We start from the raw sequence: 18,454 nt of genomic DNA, 5'->3' as shown, positions 1-18,454 counted from the left end.
TGACAGTAGAATCAAGCCAAATCCAAGGTCTCCTAAAATATTTGTCTCTAAGAGTGGAGTTGCAAATAGATGCTACAAGGGATCAAGTGTCGACCATGACCACCTGGGAGTCAGGTTGTGGGTAAAAAGAATGTAGGTCCAGTATTGCCAAATGTTCTGATTAAAAAAAAAAAAATCAATTATATGAGAACTCTGCTGATTTTTAAGTGTTAGAAATTAAGTTTTAAAAAAATTTAATCCTGTGAACCCACAGAGTACATCTGTGAACTAGTACAGGGCTGTAACACTGATCTTGCTGTGTGAAGCAGGGGATCTCAGAGATGAGTCAAAGGAGGCAAGCACAGGATCATCTCTGGGAGGAACATTCCTGTAGGCAGACTCCAGGACTGGGACCCCACCTCTTTGCTGACACTCCCATGCTCTGCCTAGAAGACATGGTTCCTTACCCCAGAAAGTAAAGTACAATCATTCTCCTTCCCATTTGGGGCTTTAGTACCCAGGGTCAGAAGGCAAAGGGAACCTAAGGGGGTGGCATCTGGAACTCCTGGACAGTTGGGTCAGGCCTCTTTACCACTGTTTCTGAGCTGGAGTAGGTTTGGAAAAACCAAATTTATCCCACATTGCCAGATGTAGGCATCAGGATGGGCTACAGGTGGTCCCAGCCTATTTCCTTAGTTCACTCCTAGGGAGAGAACTCTGTGCCAGTCTTGGAGGGACCCAGAGGACCCCCTGATCAGAGGAGGCTTAATTGAATCCAGGGGCCTCAAAGAAGTGCTGTGTACTGAAAAAGAACATCTTCAGCAAAGCGCCACTTTTTCAAGGATGACTGCAATGCTCTCTTTGAAACATTATCAGAATCTTTCTAAAAACGCATCGCCCTATTTTTTCGTTTCGGTGCCCCTGCTTGGCGGGCATCACAAATACGTGCTTGGTAAAAGAATCGTCTTTAGCAGGCATTGCTGATCTGGGAATTGCCTTCCTGCCAAGAGCAGGTGCAGCCAAGGCCTGGGATCCCAGACACGGAACCCTCGAAGCTGGGAACCCTGTAGGGCTGCCGCTGCGTGGGGAACGGGATCTGGAAGGGACTTCCTGTTGTCCCTAATCCTGGTCTCCGCCTGATTCCCCCGCCCGCCCAGCGCTGGCTGCAGAACCTCCCTTCCCTGGGGAGGGGCCCGGCTGCCCCTGGTGCCCCTTCTGCCATCCTGCACCTCGGTGAGAAGGGAATGCTGGGGAGGGCGCCTGGATGCCGGGATTGGTACAGGTGGCCAAGATTGCAGGAGGGGACAGGGTCAAAGGTGGAAGGCTTTGGGCTGGCAGGAGAGAAGGGGGCCTGGATCCGGGATTGGGAAGGAGAAGGACATAGTCCGCCGGAACTATGAGCAGGATGGGCATCCCAAGGCCGGAGGTTGCATCGCAGGGGAACTGCTAAGTGGGCAGGTTGATTTCTGGTTTCTAGGCGGGCTTTAAAGCACACGCGGGGCACAGGGTGCATGCCCTGGGGTCAGCGGGGTCTGAATTCTTCTATGAGAAGTGGGACCTCACCAGCACTTGTTTTGTAGGATCTCTGCAGAATTTTCTGCTCTTGGTGACAGGAACTACCATTTCAATTTTTCCCCACTTTCCCTGAGCTGTTTGCTCTGAAATGTGGGGCTCAGCAACAAAGCATATGGTACACAATATCTTTGTACTTTTTTTTTTTTTTTAAAGCAGGAAACTAAAAACATGATAGAAAAGTAGGACTGCTGAATAGGATCTAGCAGACTTTATTTCCAGGTAGGACCAGGAAAGTGGTCCAGCATGGAGATTTTTCAGGGCACTTGAAGATGCCTGATTTCTTTCTGCTCTTTCAGGCTCATGGCCAAAAGCAGGAGGGGGCTTGGCCAGCAAGCAGGAGAAACAACTTGCTGTTCTTCCTAGCTCTCAAATAGAAAATGTCTGCAGATGGTGGAAGCATCCAGGCTGCTGAGAACAAGGAGAGAGCCCAGGAGGTAAGAAGTTCTGGGGACAGAGGCATGCCATGAAAGAAGCTGGGACAAGATAATTTTTCTAAGCAGGGTATCTGGGCAAAGGAAGAGTTAGACTCACTGGGGGTGCAGGGCTGGTGGATGGGGGAAGTGGGTTGGAGATATTGGAGAGAAGGTGGCATGATGGGAAATACCCTGTATTTGGCATTTATGGTATAACTGTTTTGCCTTGTTCAGTGAATAAAGGTAGTCAACAGGCACATGGAATAGCAGGGGTGTTCTGTGGAGTCCTCCAGTGAGGTTTTTTCTGAATTGTGCCTACTTGTTCTATGCCCCACTTCCTTCTCCCCAAGACATTTCTCTTCACCTCTCTGGGTCTGAGCTCCCAGTCCTGCCTGCACCACCTGCTGCCTGTGTGTGTGTATGTAATTATCACCTGTGGAGGACTGGGGTCTCTGGCCTTGGGGTTAGAGGACTCTAAGTCACTTGCAGGCAAGGCATGTGACTCAGGCCAGTCCTCTGACCTGTGGGAACCAGCTCTGTCCTTTGTAAAATGCAGATTCTGTACCTGTCATTCCCTCCTATCTTAGAGGAACTAATGGGATGAGATTCATCTAAGCAGTGTCAGCTCATAACTGATCATAATTTTTGATAATGAAATGATAACTCCCACAACTAGAGCTCAAGTCAGAGAAGCCTGTGTCCTCTGGCCTAGTGTCGTAGTGGTTATAAATAAAAATTCACATCCAGTATTAGTGCTTCTGTGTTGTTGTTTTTCTTGGGGGAGGTTACAAGGATTGAACTCAAGGGCACTAGATCACTGAGCCACATCCCAGCCCTATTTTGTATTTTATTTAGAGACAGGGCCTCACTGAGTTGCTTAGCCGCTCACTTTTGCTGAGGTTGGCTTTGAATTCACAATCCACCTGCCTCAGCCTCCAAAGCTGCAGGGATTACAGGTGTGTGCTACTGCGCCACACTAGTGCTACCATTTTTATGCTGTGGAAGTTCAAAGAATTATTACCATTGTTTCATAACAGCTTTTTATGTGTGCCTTGAACCTGACAAGCCTTGCTGATCGACATTCTCTGTTGATGTTGAATTCTGTCAACTCTACACAAAGTAATAATAATAATAATTACGCATACTCTGTGTTTATCCAGAAATTTCTAGAATGGGTGGCTTTCTCTCACATGTGTATGCCCCTCATGACTGTTCTAGGCAGGCAGCAGAGCAGCTGAGTCTCAGAGGCCAGTCAGGGCATTGTTAGGTCTGCCCTGGACACTCTTGACAGCTGGTCTTTCCCTTCAGGACCGACTAGAATACACACACCACCGGGGAGGGTGAGGCAGGGATGGGTGTGACTCCCAATAGAAGGCCATCCTTGCCTTGAGTGACATGAGAACCACCAAGGTTCTCTCAGTGAGAGGATATGTATGCCTTGCCCAGAGTTTTTGAGAGGCCTGATTGTGAGCCTTTGTCTAATTCCTAGGCTTTGGTGTGTTAGTTTCCTATAGCTGTAAAAACAAGTTCCTACTGACTGAGTTGCATAAGACAACCAGGATCTGTTCTCTCCTGGTCCTGGAAGCCAAGCTGTCAGCTGCTCCAGGCCTCCTCCAGAGGCTTTTGGCCTGGGGAGAGGTTCTTCCCACCCCTTCCAGCCTCCTGTGACTGCTGATGCTCCTTGGCTCAAGTATTGCTCCATCTCTGTTTCCTTCTCAGTGTTTCTGTGTCTTCTATTTACCTTTTTTCTTGGGGTGGGGAAGGAGTTGAACTCAGGAGTGCTGTGTCTATGTCACTGAGCTATATCCTAGCCCTTCTTCTTTTTTTTTAATACCCTATCACTTTTAATTTTAAATTTGTTCCAATTGGTTATACATGACAGTAGTTAATTCTTATTTTGAGACAAGTTCTTGTTAAATTGTTAAATTGCCCAGGCTGACCTTGAATTTGCCATCATCCTCCCTCAGCCTCCTGAGTTGCTGGGATCTCAGGTGTGCACACCACACTCAGCTGTGTCTTCTATTCTTTTTCTTTTTTAAAAAATATTTATTTATTTATTTTTAGTTGGGCACAATATCTTTATTTTACATTTATGTGGTGCTGAGGATCGAACCCAGTGCCTCATGCATTCTAGGTGAACACTCTACCACTGAGCCACAATCCCAGTCCCTGTCTTCTATTCTTATAATGACCTCACTCATCCAATTTAGGGCCCACCCTAGGGGCACTTAACCACTGAGCCACATTTTTATTTAGAGACAGGGTCTCACTAATTGCTTAGGGCTATGCTAAATTGCTAAGGCTGGCTTTGAATTTATAATCCTCCTGCCTCAGCCTCTTGAGCCTCTGGGATTATAGGAATGCACCACTATGCCTGGCTCATCTTGAGATGCTTAGCTTGATTATCTCATTTTCCATTTTCCAGTCTCATTTAATCCCCAGTACTACAACAGCAACAACCACCAAAAAACCCTTTTTCCAAATAAGGTCACATTCTGTGCTTCAGGGTAGATGTGAATTTTGAAGAGACACTATTTAACCCAATCTACTTGATTTTATCATATATTAAAAAACAGCCAGGGCTAAAGATATAGCTCAGTTGGTAGAGTGCTTGCCTCAAATGCACAAGTCCCTAAGTTTGATCAATCCCCAGCACCAAAAAAAAAAAAAAAGAAACAAACAAACAAACAAACAACAACAGCCAGGCACAGTGGCACATGCCTGTAATCCCAGCAGCTCGGGAAGGTAAGGCAGGAGAATTGCGGGTTCAAAGCCAGTCCCAGCCCAGCAAAAGCGAGGCACTAAGCAACTCAGTGAGACCCTGTCTCTAAATAAAATACAAAATAGTGGGGCTGGGGCTGTGGCTTAGTGGTAGAGCGCTTGCCTCTCATGTGTGAGGCCCTGGGTTTGATCCTCAGCACCACATAAAAATAAACAAAATAAAGGTATTGTGTAAAAAATAAATAAACAAACAAACACATAAATAAATAAAATACAAAATATGGATGGGGATGTGGCTCAGTGGTTGAGTCCCCCTGAGTACTATGTGTACTATGGCAATGGCTTGACAAATCTTTCATCTCTTGCCACTCCATCCTTGCTGGGAGGTGAACTGGAGGGAGAAAGCGAGGTCAGCCCTTCAAGCTGTCTCTTGCATATGGGTGTGAGTTCTGCCAGCCGGGTTCTGATGCGGGTTGTCATTCTCAGGTTCTAGGTCATGTGCATTCCTGTCAAGAAATGCTCTTTGGGCTGGAGAAGAAGATGCCACACATTAAGACAGAGCCGGAAGAGGTGCACTCTGAGGGGACCTCACAGGAGGACAGGGCTCCAGGTGCACGGGATTGGGTGCCTCTAAGTCCTGGCCCTAAGGAGAAAGCTCTCTTCTTGCCTGGGGGAGGTAGGAGAGGGATGTGGACAAAGGTGCCTGGTTAGGCAACTGTGGGGAAAGTGGAGGCCCATCCTGGGTAGGGCTGAGGGTCCTTAACCTGGAAAGGGACCCAGATGTCTACCTGTGCATATGCCCGCCTGTCTTCTTGGTTTGGGGTGGGGTGGAGTTTGAAGTGGCTGGGTGAGCAGCAGCGTCCAGCAGTTTGAGTCAGTCACCACTCTCCTCCCATAGCCCTTCCTTCTCGGATCCCCATGCTTTCCCATGAGGGGAGGACCCGAGATCGGCAGATGGCCGCAGCGCTCCTCACTGCCTGGTCCCAGGTGAGTGTCTATGCCAGTCTCTTTGCCTCCTCTTCTAGCTGCCCAAGTGGAGGCGGGGCCTTCCCAGATCCCGACTTGGTGCTCAGCCCTTCCAGATGGGCTGGCTCCACATGTAAAGTCATGGCCTCACTGACCTTCCCACTTGGACCTGGAACCTGCTGCTCAGGACTCTCACTGAAGTGCAGCTGGAATCTGAATACCATTTTCCAGGCTTAGGGTCCTCGGTCACTCTGGCCACAGCTGGAGGAGGAAGTGGAGAGATGGGTCTCTGATGTGTGAATTTTCCTTTGGGGTCTGAGCTGAGGAAGGAGATCCTGAGCTTTGGCTGTGGTCCCTAAGTAGTACTGCTTTGTTATTGAAACAACTCTCCCCCAAAAAGGTCTCTTATATTTGACCATCAGGTCAGGGTAGCTGGAGGCAGCAGTTGGGAGGCTGCAATCTCACCACATGTCTTGGTGTCACTGTTCGCCCCACTGTGTCTATAGCATACCTTGGACAACATGCTTCATGTTGTTTCAGATGCCAGTGACCTTTGAAGATGTGGCTCTGTACCTCTCCCGGGAGGAGTGGGGACGTCTGGACCACACCCAGCAGAACTTCTATAGGGACGTGCTACAGAAGAGAAATGGGCTGGCCTTGGGTGAGGGCTCATCTGTAGTAGGTCATTACCTCCCTACTGGCCCCCCACGTCAGTTCTGCTCCCTTTCCCCACTTTGTTCATTTAGACAGTAGTGTTCTGTAGAACTTTCCACAGGGATTGAAATATTCTGCATCTGCACTAGAATGGTGTCCCTAAACCCAGTGGCTGTTGAGCATTGGAAATGTGGCTAGAGCAAGTGAGTTTTTAATTTTTTTTTTTTTTTTAACTTTGCTCAGCTCAGATTGGAGCTTGAGTAGCCATGGCTGGTGGCTGCTATTTTGGACAGTACTGATCTGGGGATTCTGCTTTTCTTCCAATCTTTCATTGCTCTAATTTATCCCAGTATTTCTGTCTTCCTTCTCCAAGCCCCAGCTTTGTAGGTGTTTGCAGAGAGCTTGACTCTAGGTCTGTGGGCTGCTCTATGGGTGGCATCAGCTAAGCTCTCAGGCCCTATAGGCTCTAGGGAGCCCAGGAAGCATGTGCTTCTCAGAGGGGCTTGGCTCCCTTGGTTTCTCTGATGGCAGGTAGTTAAGTCCCAGGTTTTTACTCCTTAGTTGCAGACTAGTTTTTTTTTTTTTTTTTTAAGAGAGAGTGAGAGAGGGGAGAGAGAGAGAGAGAGAGAATTTTTTTTTCAATATTTATTTTTTAGTTTTCGGTGGACACAACATCTTTGTTTGTATGTGGTGCTGAGGATCGAACCCGGGCCGCACGCATGCCAGGCCAGCACGCTACCGCTTGAGCCACATCCCCAGCCCCAGACTAGTTTTTTTGACGGAATTTGATGAGGTCTTTATTGTGATTCATTTATTCAGTAAATAGCCATTGCATACCTGCTAGTCCAGGTGCAATCTGGGCCTTTGGCAATTCCACCCTTGACTTCAGTAGTAGCCTTGAGATCTCTGTGGGATCATACCAGTCATCCTCACTCCTAAAATTATCTTAGGCTTGCATACTACCCGTTTTTTTTTGTTGTTGTTGTTGTTGTTGTTGTTTTTTAAAGAGAGAGTGAGAGAGGAGAGAGAGAGAGAGAGAGAGAATTTTTAATATTTATTTTTTAGTTCTTGGCGGACACAACATCTTTGTTGGTATATGGTGCTGAGGATCGAACCCGGGCCGCACGCATGCCAGGCGAGCGCGATACCGCTTGAGCCACATCCCCAGCCCCCTACCCGTTGTTAATATTCCTCAGGGCCAGACCAACAAGTCCAGGCAAATCCTGGGAGATCAGAAAGAACTTAGCATCTATTTGCAGCCCCAAGGCAGGCCTCAGAGAGGCTGTAACCCACTTCATTGATCCAAAAAATCCCTTTTCTCCCACAAGTCATGACAGGCAAGGCCCCTCTGCTGTCTTACTTACTTAACTAGAATTCCCAGGGCCTCTCACCCCAGGGAATTGGCAGATGAGCCCTTTGGTCTCATGACTTCTTGGTTGTCTCTTGTCCCAGGCCCTCCCACTTGGCCTTTCTGCAGCCTCCAATCCTCCCAGCCACATGCAAGTTCAGGAGTGAGATAGCCCTTCCAATGTCTTAGGCTACTGGGCCCACTGATTGGAGACTGTGACAAGGGAAGGGAATTGCTGTCCTCACCTGGCCTCAGAACCTGGGCTCCTCTATTTCAGATTCTGAGACTTTATTCAGGGAAACAGGAGTCAGTTGGCTCAGCATTGGAAGGAGTATAGTTGGGTGCTTCCCTGAAAGGGGATGGGAAGGGAATTTTTTTTAAGGTGCTGGGGATTAAACTAAGGGTCTCTTACATGTTAGGCAAGTAGCTTACCACTGAGCTGCACCTCAGCCCCCCCCCCCAACACACACACCTTTTTTTTTCCTTTGGTACTGGTAATTGAACCCCAGGTGCTCTGCCACCGAGTTATGTTCCCAGATGCCTTTTAAATTCTTTTTTTTTTTTTTTTTTTTTGGTACTGGAGATTGAACTCAGGGGCACTTGACCACTAAGCCACATTCCCAGCCCTATTTTGTATTTAGAGACAGGGTCTCACTGAGTTGCTTAATGCCTGTCGTTGCTGAGGCTGGCTTTGAACTCAGGGTCCTCCTGCCTCAGCCTCCTGAGCTGCTGAGATTACAGGCATGTGCCACTGCCTCCGGCCCTTTTTAATTCATAGATATATATATATTTTATTTTTCTATGATGCTGAGGATCGAACCCAGGGCCTCGAACATGCTAGGCGAGCGCTCTACTGCTGAGCCACAATCTCAGCCCCATTTTTCATTCTTTTGTGTTTTGAGACAATCTTGCTAACTTGCTGGGGCTAGCCTTAAATTTGCAATTCTGCTTCAGCTTCTGGGTCGATGAAATCATGGGTATAAGCCACCATCCCTGCCTGGCCTGAAGCAATTTTTGAGCGCTTGTTGTTTTGCCTCATGTTTCTGGAGCCTCACTTGCCCCTCTTTTTTTTTTTTTTTAATATTTTTATTTTTTAGTTTTCGGCGGACACAACATCTTTGTATGTGGTGCTGCGGATCAAACCTGGGCCACACGCACGCCAGGCGAGTGCGCTTCCGCTTGAGCCACATCCCCGGCCCTCACTTGCTCCTCTTGCCCCATCAGTTTTTAGAGGGATGATGTCTACAGTTGGCAGCTCCTGAAGTTCTTTGCTGAATGTGTCCTCTTTCTGGATAGGGTTTCCCTTCAGCAGGCCTCTCTGGGCCCCCCAAGTGCAGGGAAAGGGCGAGGCTGCCAGCTCCAGCGGGCAGACGGGAGCTGAGAAGGAAGAGAAGAGAGGCCCTGGTTCAGGTGAGGGACTTGGTCTGTGCCTTGGTCTGGGGAAGGACCGTTTGCCCAGTCATTCCCGGGTACTCCTTGTTGGTATGGACTTTCTGTTTTTTGTGGGTGCAGGGCCACTAGATGGCTCCTCCCTAAAGGGTGGTTCTTGGCTTCAGATTTCCCCTACTTCCTTTTCCCCTTTCCTATCTCCCCTGGATTTCCTGTGGGTTCCCCACCCTCTGGGGCCCTTCCAGGAGCTTGTCTCTCTGGAAACCCTCTCTCTTTCTCCAGGAACCTTGGAGGTGGGGAAGGAGGTGCCAGCTGCACCCATGGGAGCCCTAGGGGATGTGAAGCCCTTGCCAACCAAAACCCGGTGGGCCCCAGGGGGTGTCCTGCAGTGTGGGCAGCAGGGAGCCAATGGTCAGAACGCTCTGTCAGCCAGAGATGCAGAACAGCTGGCTCCTCTGGAAGCAAGAGAGTCAAATCCAGCCCCTCCTGTGAAGGCACTGGAGGGCCATGACCCAGAAAAACCCAACAAGGACGAGAAGGGTGCCACAGCCAGCGGTGAGGAGGGCCTGGCCCCTGATGGTGATCTAGGCAAGAAGACCTACAAGTGCGAGCAGTGTGGCAAGAGCTTCAGCTGGCATTCGCACCTGGTGACACACCGGCGCACGCACACGGGTGAGAAGCCCTACGCCTGTACGGACTGTGGCAAGCGCTTCGGCCGCAGCTCGCATCTCATCCAGCACCAGATCATCCACACCGGTGAGAAGCCCTACACCTGCCCCTCGTGCTGGAAGAGCTTCAGCCACCACTCGACACTGATCCAACACCAGCGCATCCACACTGGTGAGAAGCCCTACGTGTGTGACCGCTGTGCCAAGCGCTTCACGCGCCGCTCGGACCTGGTCACACATCAGGGCACCCACACTGGTGCCAAGCCGCACAAGTGCCCCATCTGCGGCAAGTGCTTCACACAGAGCTCAGCCCTGGTCACCCACCAGCGTACCCACACTGGCGTCAAGCCCTACCCTTGCCCAGAGTGTGGCAAGTGCTTTAGCCAGCGCTCCAACCTCATCGCACACAACCGCACGCATACTGGCGAGAAGCCCTACCACTGCCTCGACTGCGGCAAGAGCTTCAGCCACAGCTCTCACCTCACCGCCCACCAGCGCACCCACCGCGGTGTGCGGCCCTACTCCTGCCCACTCTGCGGCAAGAGCTTCAGTCGGCGCTCCAATCTCCACCGGCATGAGAAGATCCACACCACTGGCCCCAAGGCCCTGGCTATGCTGATGCTGGGAGCGGCAGCTGCTGGGGCTCTGGCTGCACCCCCACCTGCTCCCACCTAGGGTGGGGGCAGGGCAGCTGGGACAGCCCCATTGAATTTGGGCCCTGTGTACGAGCAACAGCCTTTGCTCCTGGCCTTGGTGGAGGTGGTGGGAGCCAAGGGTTGAGAGAAGGGAGCCTGGGAGGTACAGGCGCAGGGTGGGGCATGGCAACGTGAGAGGAGCTTGGGTGAGAAGGCACAGGCACTTAGGGCAAATTAAAGACCTTGGAATTCAAGCTGTGGACTACTGCTCTGTCTTGTGGGCACTGCTGAACCCCGGGGAGTGGGGGGGCTCCTGGGTCAATCATGTGTCCTCATTCATCCCTGACTCACCTGCTCTTGTTTTGGACACCCTTATCTTCTTCAGCCTTGACTACATTTGAGGACCCTTTGGCAGAGCCCATTTTAGAACGCTGGAATAAATCTATGAACAGAGGCTTCTGAATGCAGACAAGTTTCCAAGTCTGAAGCCAGCCACTCCTGTAAATGGACCCCTGGTGGGAATGTCTGCTGCTGCTATAATATCCCAAGAAAGTTCACTGCCCACTAATCTCTGGACTCTTCTTTGGCTCCTCTCTTTGGGAAGTGGGAGTTGGACATAGCCAGTCTGAAAAATTTCTGCTCAGTGTTTCCTGCTGTCCCCATCTCCTTTCAGGCACTGTGGCTGTTTTGTGATTGGCCCTTTTCTTCCATTTCCATTGGGGCCACTTACCAGGTACCACTTTGCTTCCTGTTCCATTATGCATCTACTGTCACCTCTTCTCTGTTGCTTCTTACCTAGTTGACCTTTGTAAGTTCTTTGTAATTTGTCCTTCCTACCTGCCCCTGCCTGACTCTACTTTAGTCCTAGTCTTCTGTTTTAATCTCTGTGGCTTCCATTTCCCACTGTCTTTTTCCTTGAAGGAGTAGATTCTGCCTATTATGCTATACTTGTGGCTCAGCTGCTAAAGTAACATTCAACTCATACCAGCTGACTATGAAAATGTCTGCATCAGGGAGGCCACAGAGACTCTACTTCTTCATAAATCCACCAGGATACCTGCAGCCCTGGTTGGCTCCAGCTCCTAAGGATTGTAATGGCTTGAACAGGATGACTGGGAATAGTAACAATAGCTGCCAGTTGTTAACTGTTCTAGGCATGAAGCCAAGCCCCCATATATATCACCTCTACTCTCTGAAGTTGAATGGATTTTATTATCTGAGTTTTATAAATGAGGAAACAGGATAAGAGAAAAGTCCAGTCACTTGCCCAGAATCATACAACCAGAGAGCTGGAAATTGGTGTCATATTTGCATCGGATGTCTCGTTTTTTTTTTTTATATATTTTTTATTGGACACAATACTTTTAATTATTTTTATGTGGTGCTGAGGATTGAACCCAGGGCCTTATATGTGCTAGGCAAGTGCTCTACCGCTGAGCCACAACCCCAGCCCGTTTCATGTATTTTTAAAATTCATTCTGCAGTAGGGTCTTGTGCATGCTAGGCAAGCACTCTGCCACTAAGATACATCCACAGCCCTTTTTAAAGACACCTGTGCCAAGCTGGTCTTACTGGATTGCCTAGGCTGGCCTTGAGCTTGTGATCCTCCTGTTTCTGTCTCTGGAGTAGTTTGGATTATAGGCATGGACCACTACTCCCAGTTTGGTGTTTTATCCTGTAAGAAATATCCTTATTTCCATGTGCCTCTGTTTACTGTCTAGTAATATTATATTATGAGGCAGGACTGTCTAAAAAAAGTATAACAGTCAATGGTCTTGACCACCAGGGACATTGGATTCAATTGAACACGGGGGTGGTCTGGGGCATACAGTCAGCTGGACACAGATGAGCTGTTGACTGGTGGAGCCAAGCAAGCTTTGGTGGAGTCTTGCTGAAAGCAAGCAGATTGCTTTCTTCAGCTTATCCTCATAGTTCTAGTCAGCCAGAAATGGGATTCCTCTGCTTGACTTAGTGTGAGAGGCTGAGGGGGGCTGTCACTTGTAAAGCAGTTGCTGTCTGGGAGGTTTCTTTGGTAGTGGGGATTGAACTCGGGTACTCAACCACTGAGCCACATCCCTAGGCCTATTTTGTATTTTATTTAGAGACAGGGTCTCACTGAGTCTGGCTTTGAACTCAACAATTCTCCTGTCTCAGCCTCCCAAGCAGCTGGGACTAGGGCATGCATCACCGCACCTGGCTTGTCAGGGAGCTTTTTTAGTGAAGGGGAGACAGGTGAAAAGGAGGCTTGTTAAAATGACACTGGAAGCGTCCGTACTTGTCACAGTGCTTAGCACAGAGGTCCCATTTGCACAGTGAGTATTCCCTACTTTGATTTCAGTTCCTCAGACTGTGTGGCTGACCCATTGGAGACCAGGTGTCAGGACTTGAGCCAGCCGCAGAGTTGTGGAATGATTCAGGCAGTCATTATAATCTTCACTCTGGCTTCTGGATAGCTCAGATCACAATATCCAGGAGAAACGTTTCCCCTCTTACGGCAGAGTGCAGAGAGGGATGTGATTCCAAGGGCCCCATGGATAGTAACCTGCACATCACCTCTGCCGAGGCTATGTCCACTTCGGCCCATCCGCCTAGAAGCCACCATTCTGGGACGGGTCTGGCAAAAGTATGTTAACAGTGGAAGGTGGCACTTTGGAAAATATTTTATAAGAGCAAATAAGACTGAGGAAGCAGTTGGGGTTGGTTTGTGGAAGGGCCGCTAGTATCAGATACAAGCGTACTCATAATTGGATGGGTGATGGGTGGGAGACTAGGGGAAGAAAGCCAGAGAACCATCTTGGTGTCTGGGTAGAGGGTGAGGCGGCTGAGAGGCCTGGCCTGGCCTATGCTCACATCCTACATTTCAGCTGCTCCGCCACTATAGAACTCAACCTGAATGGTTTACCGTTGACCTGCGCCGCCAAGAGAGGTTGGAGAGCGAAGGGAGCAGGGGGTTTCCGTCTGAGCTTCCCATTCTTTCCCTGCGGCCTGTATTCAGGGCCTAGCTGGCTTCCCCGTCTTGCCTGGCCGGCCCGGTCGTCGGCCTCTGCTCATCTCTAGCCGGGGACCGTTCCTCGGAGCTGAGGAGCTTCCCCCTGGATCTCCACCTACAGCCGGACCCCTAGAACCGCAGGCCCCGCCCCTGATGCCCTCAACCAATCAAATGTCGGGGCGAGGGCGTCTCCAGCAGAACTGGCCAATCGCGGCTAACGTTTGTGCCCACTGCGGCGTTTCCCCGGGCAAAGGTTTGAGGTTCTACCTTTGAAGCGCTCGGGTTTCATGCGTTGGATGTCAGAGGAACTAGCAACCCGGGTGCTGGGCTTCCCCGTGGACCCCTGAGTCTTTACAGCCCTCCCACCGCCGACTTCCGGAGTCCTGCGCTTCGAAGTCTAGGTGCCGGGCTGGGCCGGACCACTTCCGACTTCCCTCGGCCACTTCCGGTCCAAACGACCGCCTGCAAGTATTCTGCTTCGAGGGAGTCCTTGGCATCTGCACCGAACTCGTGAGACCCGAGTCTCCCGCTCGCGGTTCTGCATCTTCCCAGCTCCCAAGCAGTGGCGCAGGGTATTGCCGCGGGAGAGGCAGGCGTGGGTGCGGCCAGGAAGGATATGTAGGCATCTTCAGGGAAGCTGCTGAGGCGCGCGGTGCTCTTGATGGACCTGGCTCTTGATGCTGTGATAGGTTAGGGCGGCAAGAAACATGAACAAGAAGGGCTTTGCTGCCTTATCTCCTCCAGATTTATTTGGTACCGGAGATTGAACTCAACTCCACCACTGAGCCACATCCCAGCCCTATTTTGTATTTTATTTATAGAGTTGCTTGGCACCTCGCCATTGCAGAGGCTGGCTTTGAACTCACGATCCTCTTAGTCTCGGGGCTCCGGAGCTACTGGGATTACAGGTGTGCGTCACCACGCCCGGTTTATCTCCATTATTTTCAAATATGAAATGAACGGTTGCATTTCAAGCCTTTTGCTAAAAGTTGAGGACGAAAAAGCCAGGCAAGACCTTTGCCTTTGTCAGCGGAGGAAATTGACAAATAGAAATGACACATTAACTCCTAGTAGTGGCGAATGCCAGAAAGAAAGGAACTAGGCGAAGCAGTAGAAGATGGTAGGAACTAACCCTTTTAGGGAAGGAGACATTTAAACTGAGTCTTGAAGGCTGAGAAAAAGCTGTTTTGTAAGATTTTGGAGGAAGAACGTTTCAAGCAAATGGAATGGGTGTTCCAGGAGCTGAAATGACATTCCTGTCTCCTGAGACCACTTTGTACTAATTATCAGGTCCAAACAGAAGAGAGAAAACTGATTTGAACAGGTGTGCGTCACCACACAATTTGAACAGGGAAATTTTTATGTATGGAATTATTAGCTGTGAAAGATTGCATTCAGAAAGGGTTGACTAGTGAGAAGACCTCTATTTAAGTCATAGGGTCACAGCAGATAGCAGCAACAGCCACAACCTAGGTTGAGTTGGAGCACTCATAGAAGAGGGTTTCCCTGTCCCTGTACTGAGACCCAAACAGTGGAGTAGGCATGTTTGAGGCTCACTGAGTTTCAGGGAAATGGCTGTTGTATCCACAGGTGAAACTTGATAGAAATCCATCTTGAAGGATGATCACAGAGCAATGTCTCATCAGACACCTGTTGTCTCTGCTACAAATTCATACTGTGGGAGTTCCTGCTACAGACACCTCCCAGGCTGCAGGAGCTTGGGCTGGGGAGCCCCTGGGTATTGCAGAAGCCTTCCTAGTGAACACCAGAATCTGGAAGAGAAACCCCATCCTCTTACAGTGTTTCTCTAGTGCCCTTTACTGACAAAGCCTAACATCATGCCAGTTGGCAAAGGAAAATGAGGCGGGGTTCACTTTATTTAGCAGGCAACTGAAGGAAAAATTTGGAGCTGGGACATATCGGTAACTGGAACAGGTTTATATTATCATTCTATAGCATCCTGATAAGCCCTCTATATAACATCCCTTTACCAGCCACTGGCACTAAGCTCCATTATGTCTTGGGTTATATGGCTGACAGAGCAGATCAACCAATACAAAACTGGAACTTTTTTTAATATTTATTTTTTAGTTATCGGCGGACACAACATCTTTGTATGTGGTGCTGAGGATCGAACCTGGGCCGCACGCATGCCAGGCGTGCGCGCTACCGCTTAAGCTACATCTCCCCCTGGAACACATTTACATTATTTAGAAATGGGTCACTCAGTAGTGCCCCATGCCAGAGCAAACTGTGGCCTTGAATCATTGCCTGGCCTCTGCCTGTATTCTACAGGCACTGAAATGGGTTGCATAGTGGAAAAACAGTATGTCACTCAAGCAATCCTGTAGGGAAGCCCTCACGGGAAACTTTGGTCTCCTGCCAATAGCTATGTGTGTGATCCAAGGATGACTGGGGCTCCCATTGACATTATGATGGTAACATCTGAAAAGATCCTGAGCCAGAACTTAAAACTGAGAGATAATGTGGGTTTTTTTTTGTTGTTGTTGTTCCAATGATTGAACTCAGGCGTACTTAACCATTGAGCCACATTCTGAGCCTCTTTTTATTTTATTTGTGGGGGGCTTTTCACAGTTTAATTATGACAAATATTCTTTTTTTTTAAAGAGAGAGGGGAGAGAGAGAGAGAGAGAGAGAGAGAGAGAATTTTTAATATTTATTTTTTAGTTCTCGGCGGACACAACATCTTTGTTGGTATGTGGTGCTGAGGATCGAACCTGGGCCGCATGCATGCGAGGCGAGCGCGCTACCGCTTGAGCCACATCCCCAGCCCGTATGACAAATATTCTGCATCTACAATTATCTCCAGTCAATTTTAATTTTTTTTTTGTGGTTGTAGATGGACAGAATGTGTTTATTTGCTTATTTTTATGCAGTGCTAGGAAGGAACCCAGTGCCTCACACATGCTAGGCAACTGCTCTGCCACTAGCCATAGTCCCAGCCCCACCTCCCTATCCTTTTTTTATTTTGAGACAGACTCACTAAGTTGCTGACACTGGCTTTGAACTTGCAATCCTCCTGCCTCAGTTTCTCAGGCCATTGGGATTATAAGCATGCACCATCACATCTGCAGATAACAATTTTTTATTTTAAACCACCAAGTTTCAGAGAAATTTGTTACACAGCAATAGATAACTAATACATTGAACATTTATATTATTTTGTTTCTATCACATTTGAATCATAACACAAGGTCTTCATTAAAAAGTATGTCCTCTAGCTGGGCACAGTGGTGCACACCTGTAATCTCAGCAGCTGGGGAGGTTGAGACAGCAGGGGATGTGGCTGGGGATGTAGCTCAGTGGTTGAGTGCCCCTGAGTTTGATCCCCTGAACAAAAGAAAAAAAATATATATATATATATATGTATGTACTGGGACTGAGGTTGTGATTCAGTGGTAGAGCGCTTGCCTAGCATGTGCAAGGCACTGGGTTTGATTCTGAGCACCGCTATAAATAAATAAATCAAATAAAGGTCCATCAACATCTAAATTTCTTTTTTAAAAAAGAATATATGTACAGAGTAGCTGGGAATGTAGCTTAGTGGTATCACACTTGGCTAGCATGTGCAAGGTCCTTGATAAATCCCCAGAACCACTAAAGGGGAAAAAATACAAGCACACACATAGGTATATACACAGGCCAAGGGAAGAGGATCACAAGTTTTAAGCCAGCCTCAGCAACTTAATGAGACCCTGACTCAAAATAAAAAGGTCTGGAGATAGAACTCAGTGATATAGCACAACTGGGGATATATGTATTTGGGTAGCTCAGTGGTAGTGGTGCTTAAAGATGGAAACTCAAGTGCTCATTAGTTTGCTTTCAGGGCACATTTTTTTTTTTTTGACTGGGGATTAAACCCATGGGCACTTAACTGAGCCACATCTCCAGCCATTTTTTGTATTTTATTTAGAGACAGGGTCTCACTGAGTTGCTTAGAGCCTTGCTAAGTTGCTGAGGCTGGATTTGAACTCGTGATCCTCTTGCCTCAGCCTCCCAAGCTGCTGGGATTACAGGTGTGGGCCACCACACCGGCTCAGAGCTGCAATTTTAATTATTCTACTTGAGGTTATAAATTGAAGTACTATCCATGCAACTTGAAGAGATCCTCTATGGGTTTAGAGTAGGTTGAGTAATAACCCCAAAGTATTCCTAATCTCTAGAACTTAAAAATGTTTCCTTATTTAGAAAAATAATCTTTGTAGATGTGATAGAGTTAAGGATTATAACATGATGAGATCATGCTGGAATGTTAAGGTTTTTATAAAAGGGGGTCAGAAGGAGATTTGACTACAAGAGGGAAGAGAGGTGCTGACAGAAGCTGAGTGAATGATGCACTTTGAAGACAGAGGAAGGGGCCATAAGCCCGCACCTCTATGAGCTGGAATTGACAGTTGAATTCTCTGAAAGCTGCCAGAAGGAACTAGCCCTGCAAACATCTTGAAATGGACCCAATGAGATAAATTTCAGTCTTCTGGTCTTCATATTTGTCAGATAATAAATTTGTTTTGTTGTAAGACACCAAGTTTTGGAATTTATATTAGAAAACTAATGTGCTTGATCCCTCAAAAATAGCAATTTGGAGCTGGGTGCAATGACGCAGGCCTGTAATCCCAGCAGCTCAGGAGGTTGAAGGAGGATTGCTAGTTTGAGGCCAGCCTCAGCAAATTAGTGAGCCACTATCTCAAAATATAATAAAAGGACTGTGGATATAATCAGTGGTAAAGCACCCTTGGGTTCATTTCCAGTTTAAAAACAAAACAAACACCATTCAAAGTCAGCCTCAGCAAAAGTAAGGTGCTAATCGAATTCAGTGAGATCCTGTCTCTAAATAAAACACAAAATAGGGCTGGGGATGTGGGGCTCAGTGGTCTAGTGCCCCTGAGTTCAATCCTGGTACCCTCCCAAAACCAAACATCAAACAAACAAACAAAAACTTGGCTGGAGATAATTCAGTGGAAGAGCACTTGTCAAACATGTACCAGACACTGGGTTTGATTTCTAGCACCACCAAACAAACAAAACAAACCCCCCAAAATTCCAGCAACTTGCCATTAACAGGTTGCAGCAAGTAAAATACTATTTTGGTCATACAT

General features: G+C 48.2%; 1 protein-coding gene across 5 annotated transcripts; it reads left to right on the top strand.

Moving 5' to 3' along the window:
* The first annotated feature begins 1,061 nt into the window (after positions 1 to 1,061).
* On the top strand, positions 1,062 to 10,607 carry ZNF205 (zinc finger protein 205). Of its 5 annotated transcripts, none has more exons than XM_081296739.1 (7): positions 1,062 to 1,212; positions 1,851 to 1,988; positions 5,175 to 5,364; positions 5,587 to 5,675; positions 6,195 to 6,315; positions 8,953 to 9,066; positions 9,475 to 10,607. In XM_081296739.1, exons 2-7 carry the CDS (start codon positions 1,932 to 1,934, stop codon positions 10,386 to 10,388), a joined length of 1,485 nt encoding a protein of 494 aa, XP_081152865.1. In that variant the 5' UTR covers positions 1,062 to 1,212; positions 1,851 to 1,931; the 3' UTR covers positions 10,389 to 10,607. The 5 variants fall into 5 exon arrangements, with proteins under 5 accessions (XP_081152865.1, XP_081152864.1, XP_081152863.1 ...); XM_081296738.1 differs by having other exon boundaries at positions 9,421 to 10,607; XM_081296737.1 differs by having other exon boundaries at positions 5,175 to 5,298; positions 9,328 to 10,605.
* Positions 10,608 to 18,454: the final 7,847 nt, after the last annotated feature.

The sequence above is a fragment of the Spermophilus citellus genome (assembly GCF_964194105.1).
Source record: "Spermophilus citellus genome assembly, chromosome: 6".
Taxonomy (NCBI): domain Eukaryota; kingdom Metazoa; phylum Chordata; class Mammalia; order Rodentia; family Sciuridae; genus Spermophilus; species Spermophilus citellus.
This window is presented reverse-complemented; position numbering and strand designations above follow the sequence as displayed.

Bases quoted from the DNA above. Each gene is read 5' to 3' on its own strand.
- ZNF205 (XM_081296736.1), top strand. From the start codon at position 1,932: ATGTCTGCAGATGGTGGAAGCATCCAGGCTGCTGAGAACAAGGAGAGA. The intron at 5,365-5,586 runs GTAGGAGAGGGA...CTCCTCCCATAG, and splicing joins TCTCTTCTTGCCTGGGGGAG to CCCTTCCTTCTCGGATCCCC. The intron at 9,067-9,327 runs GTGAGGGACTTG...CTCTTTCTCCAG, and splicing joins GAAGAGAGGCCCTGGTTCAG to GAACCTTGGAGGTGGGGAAG.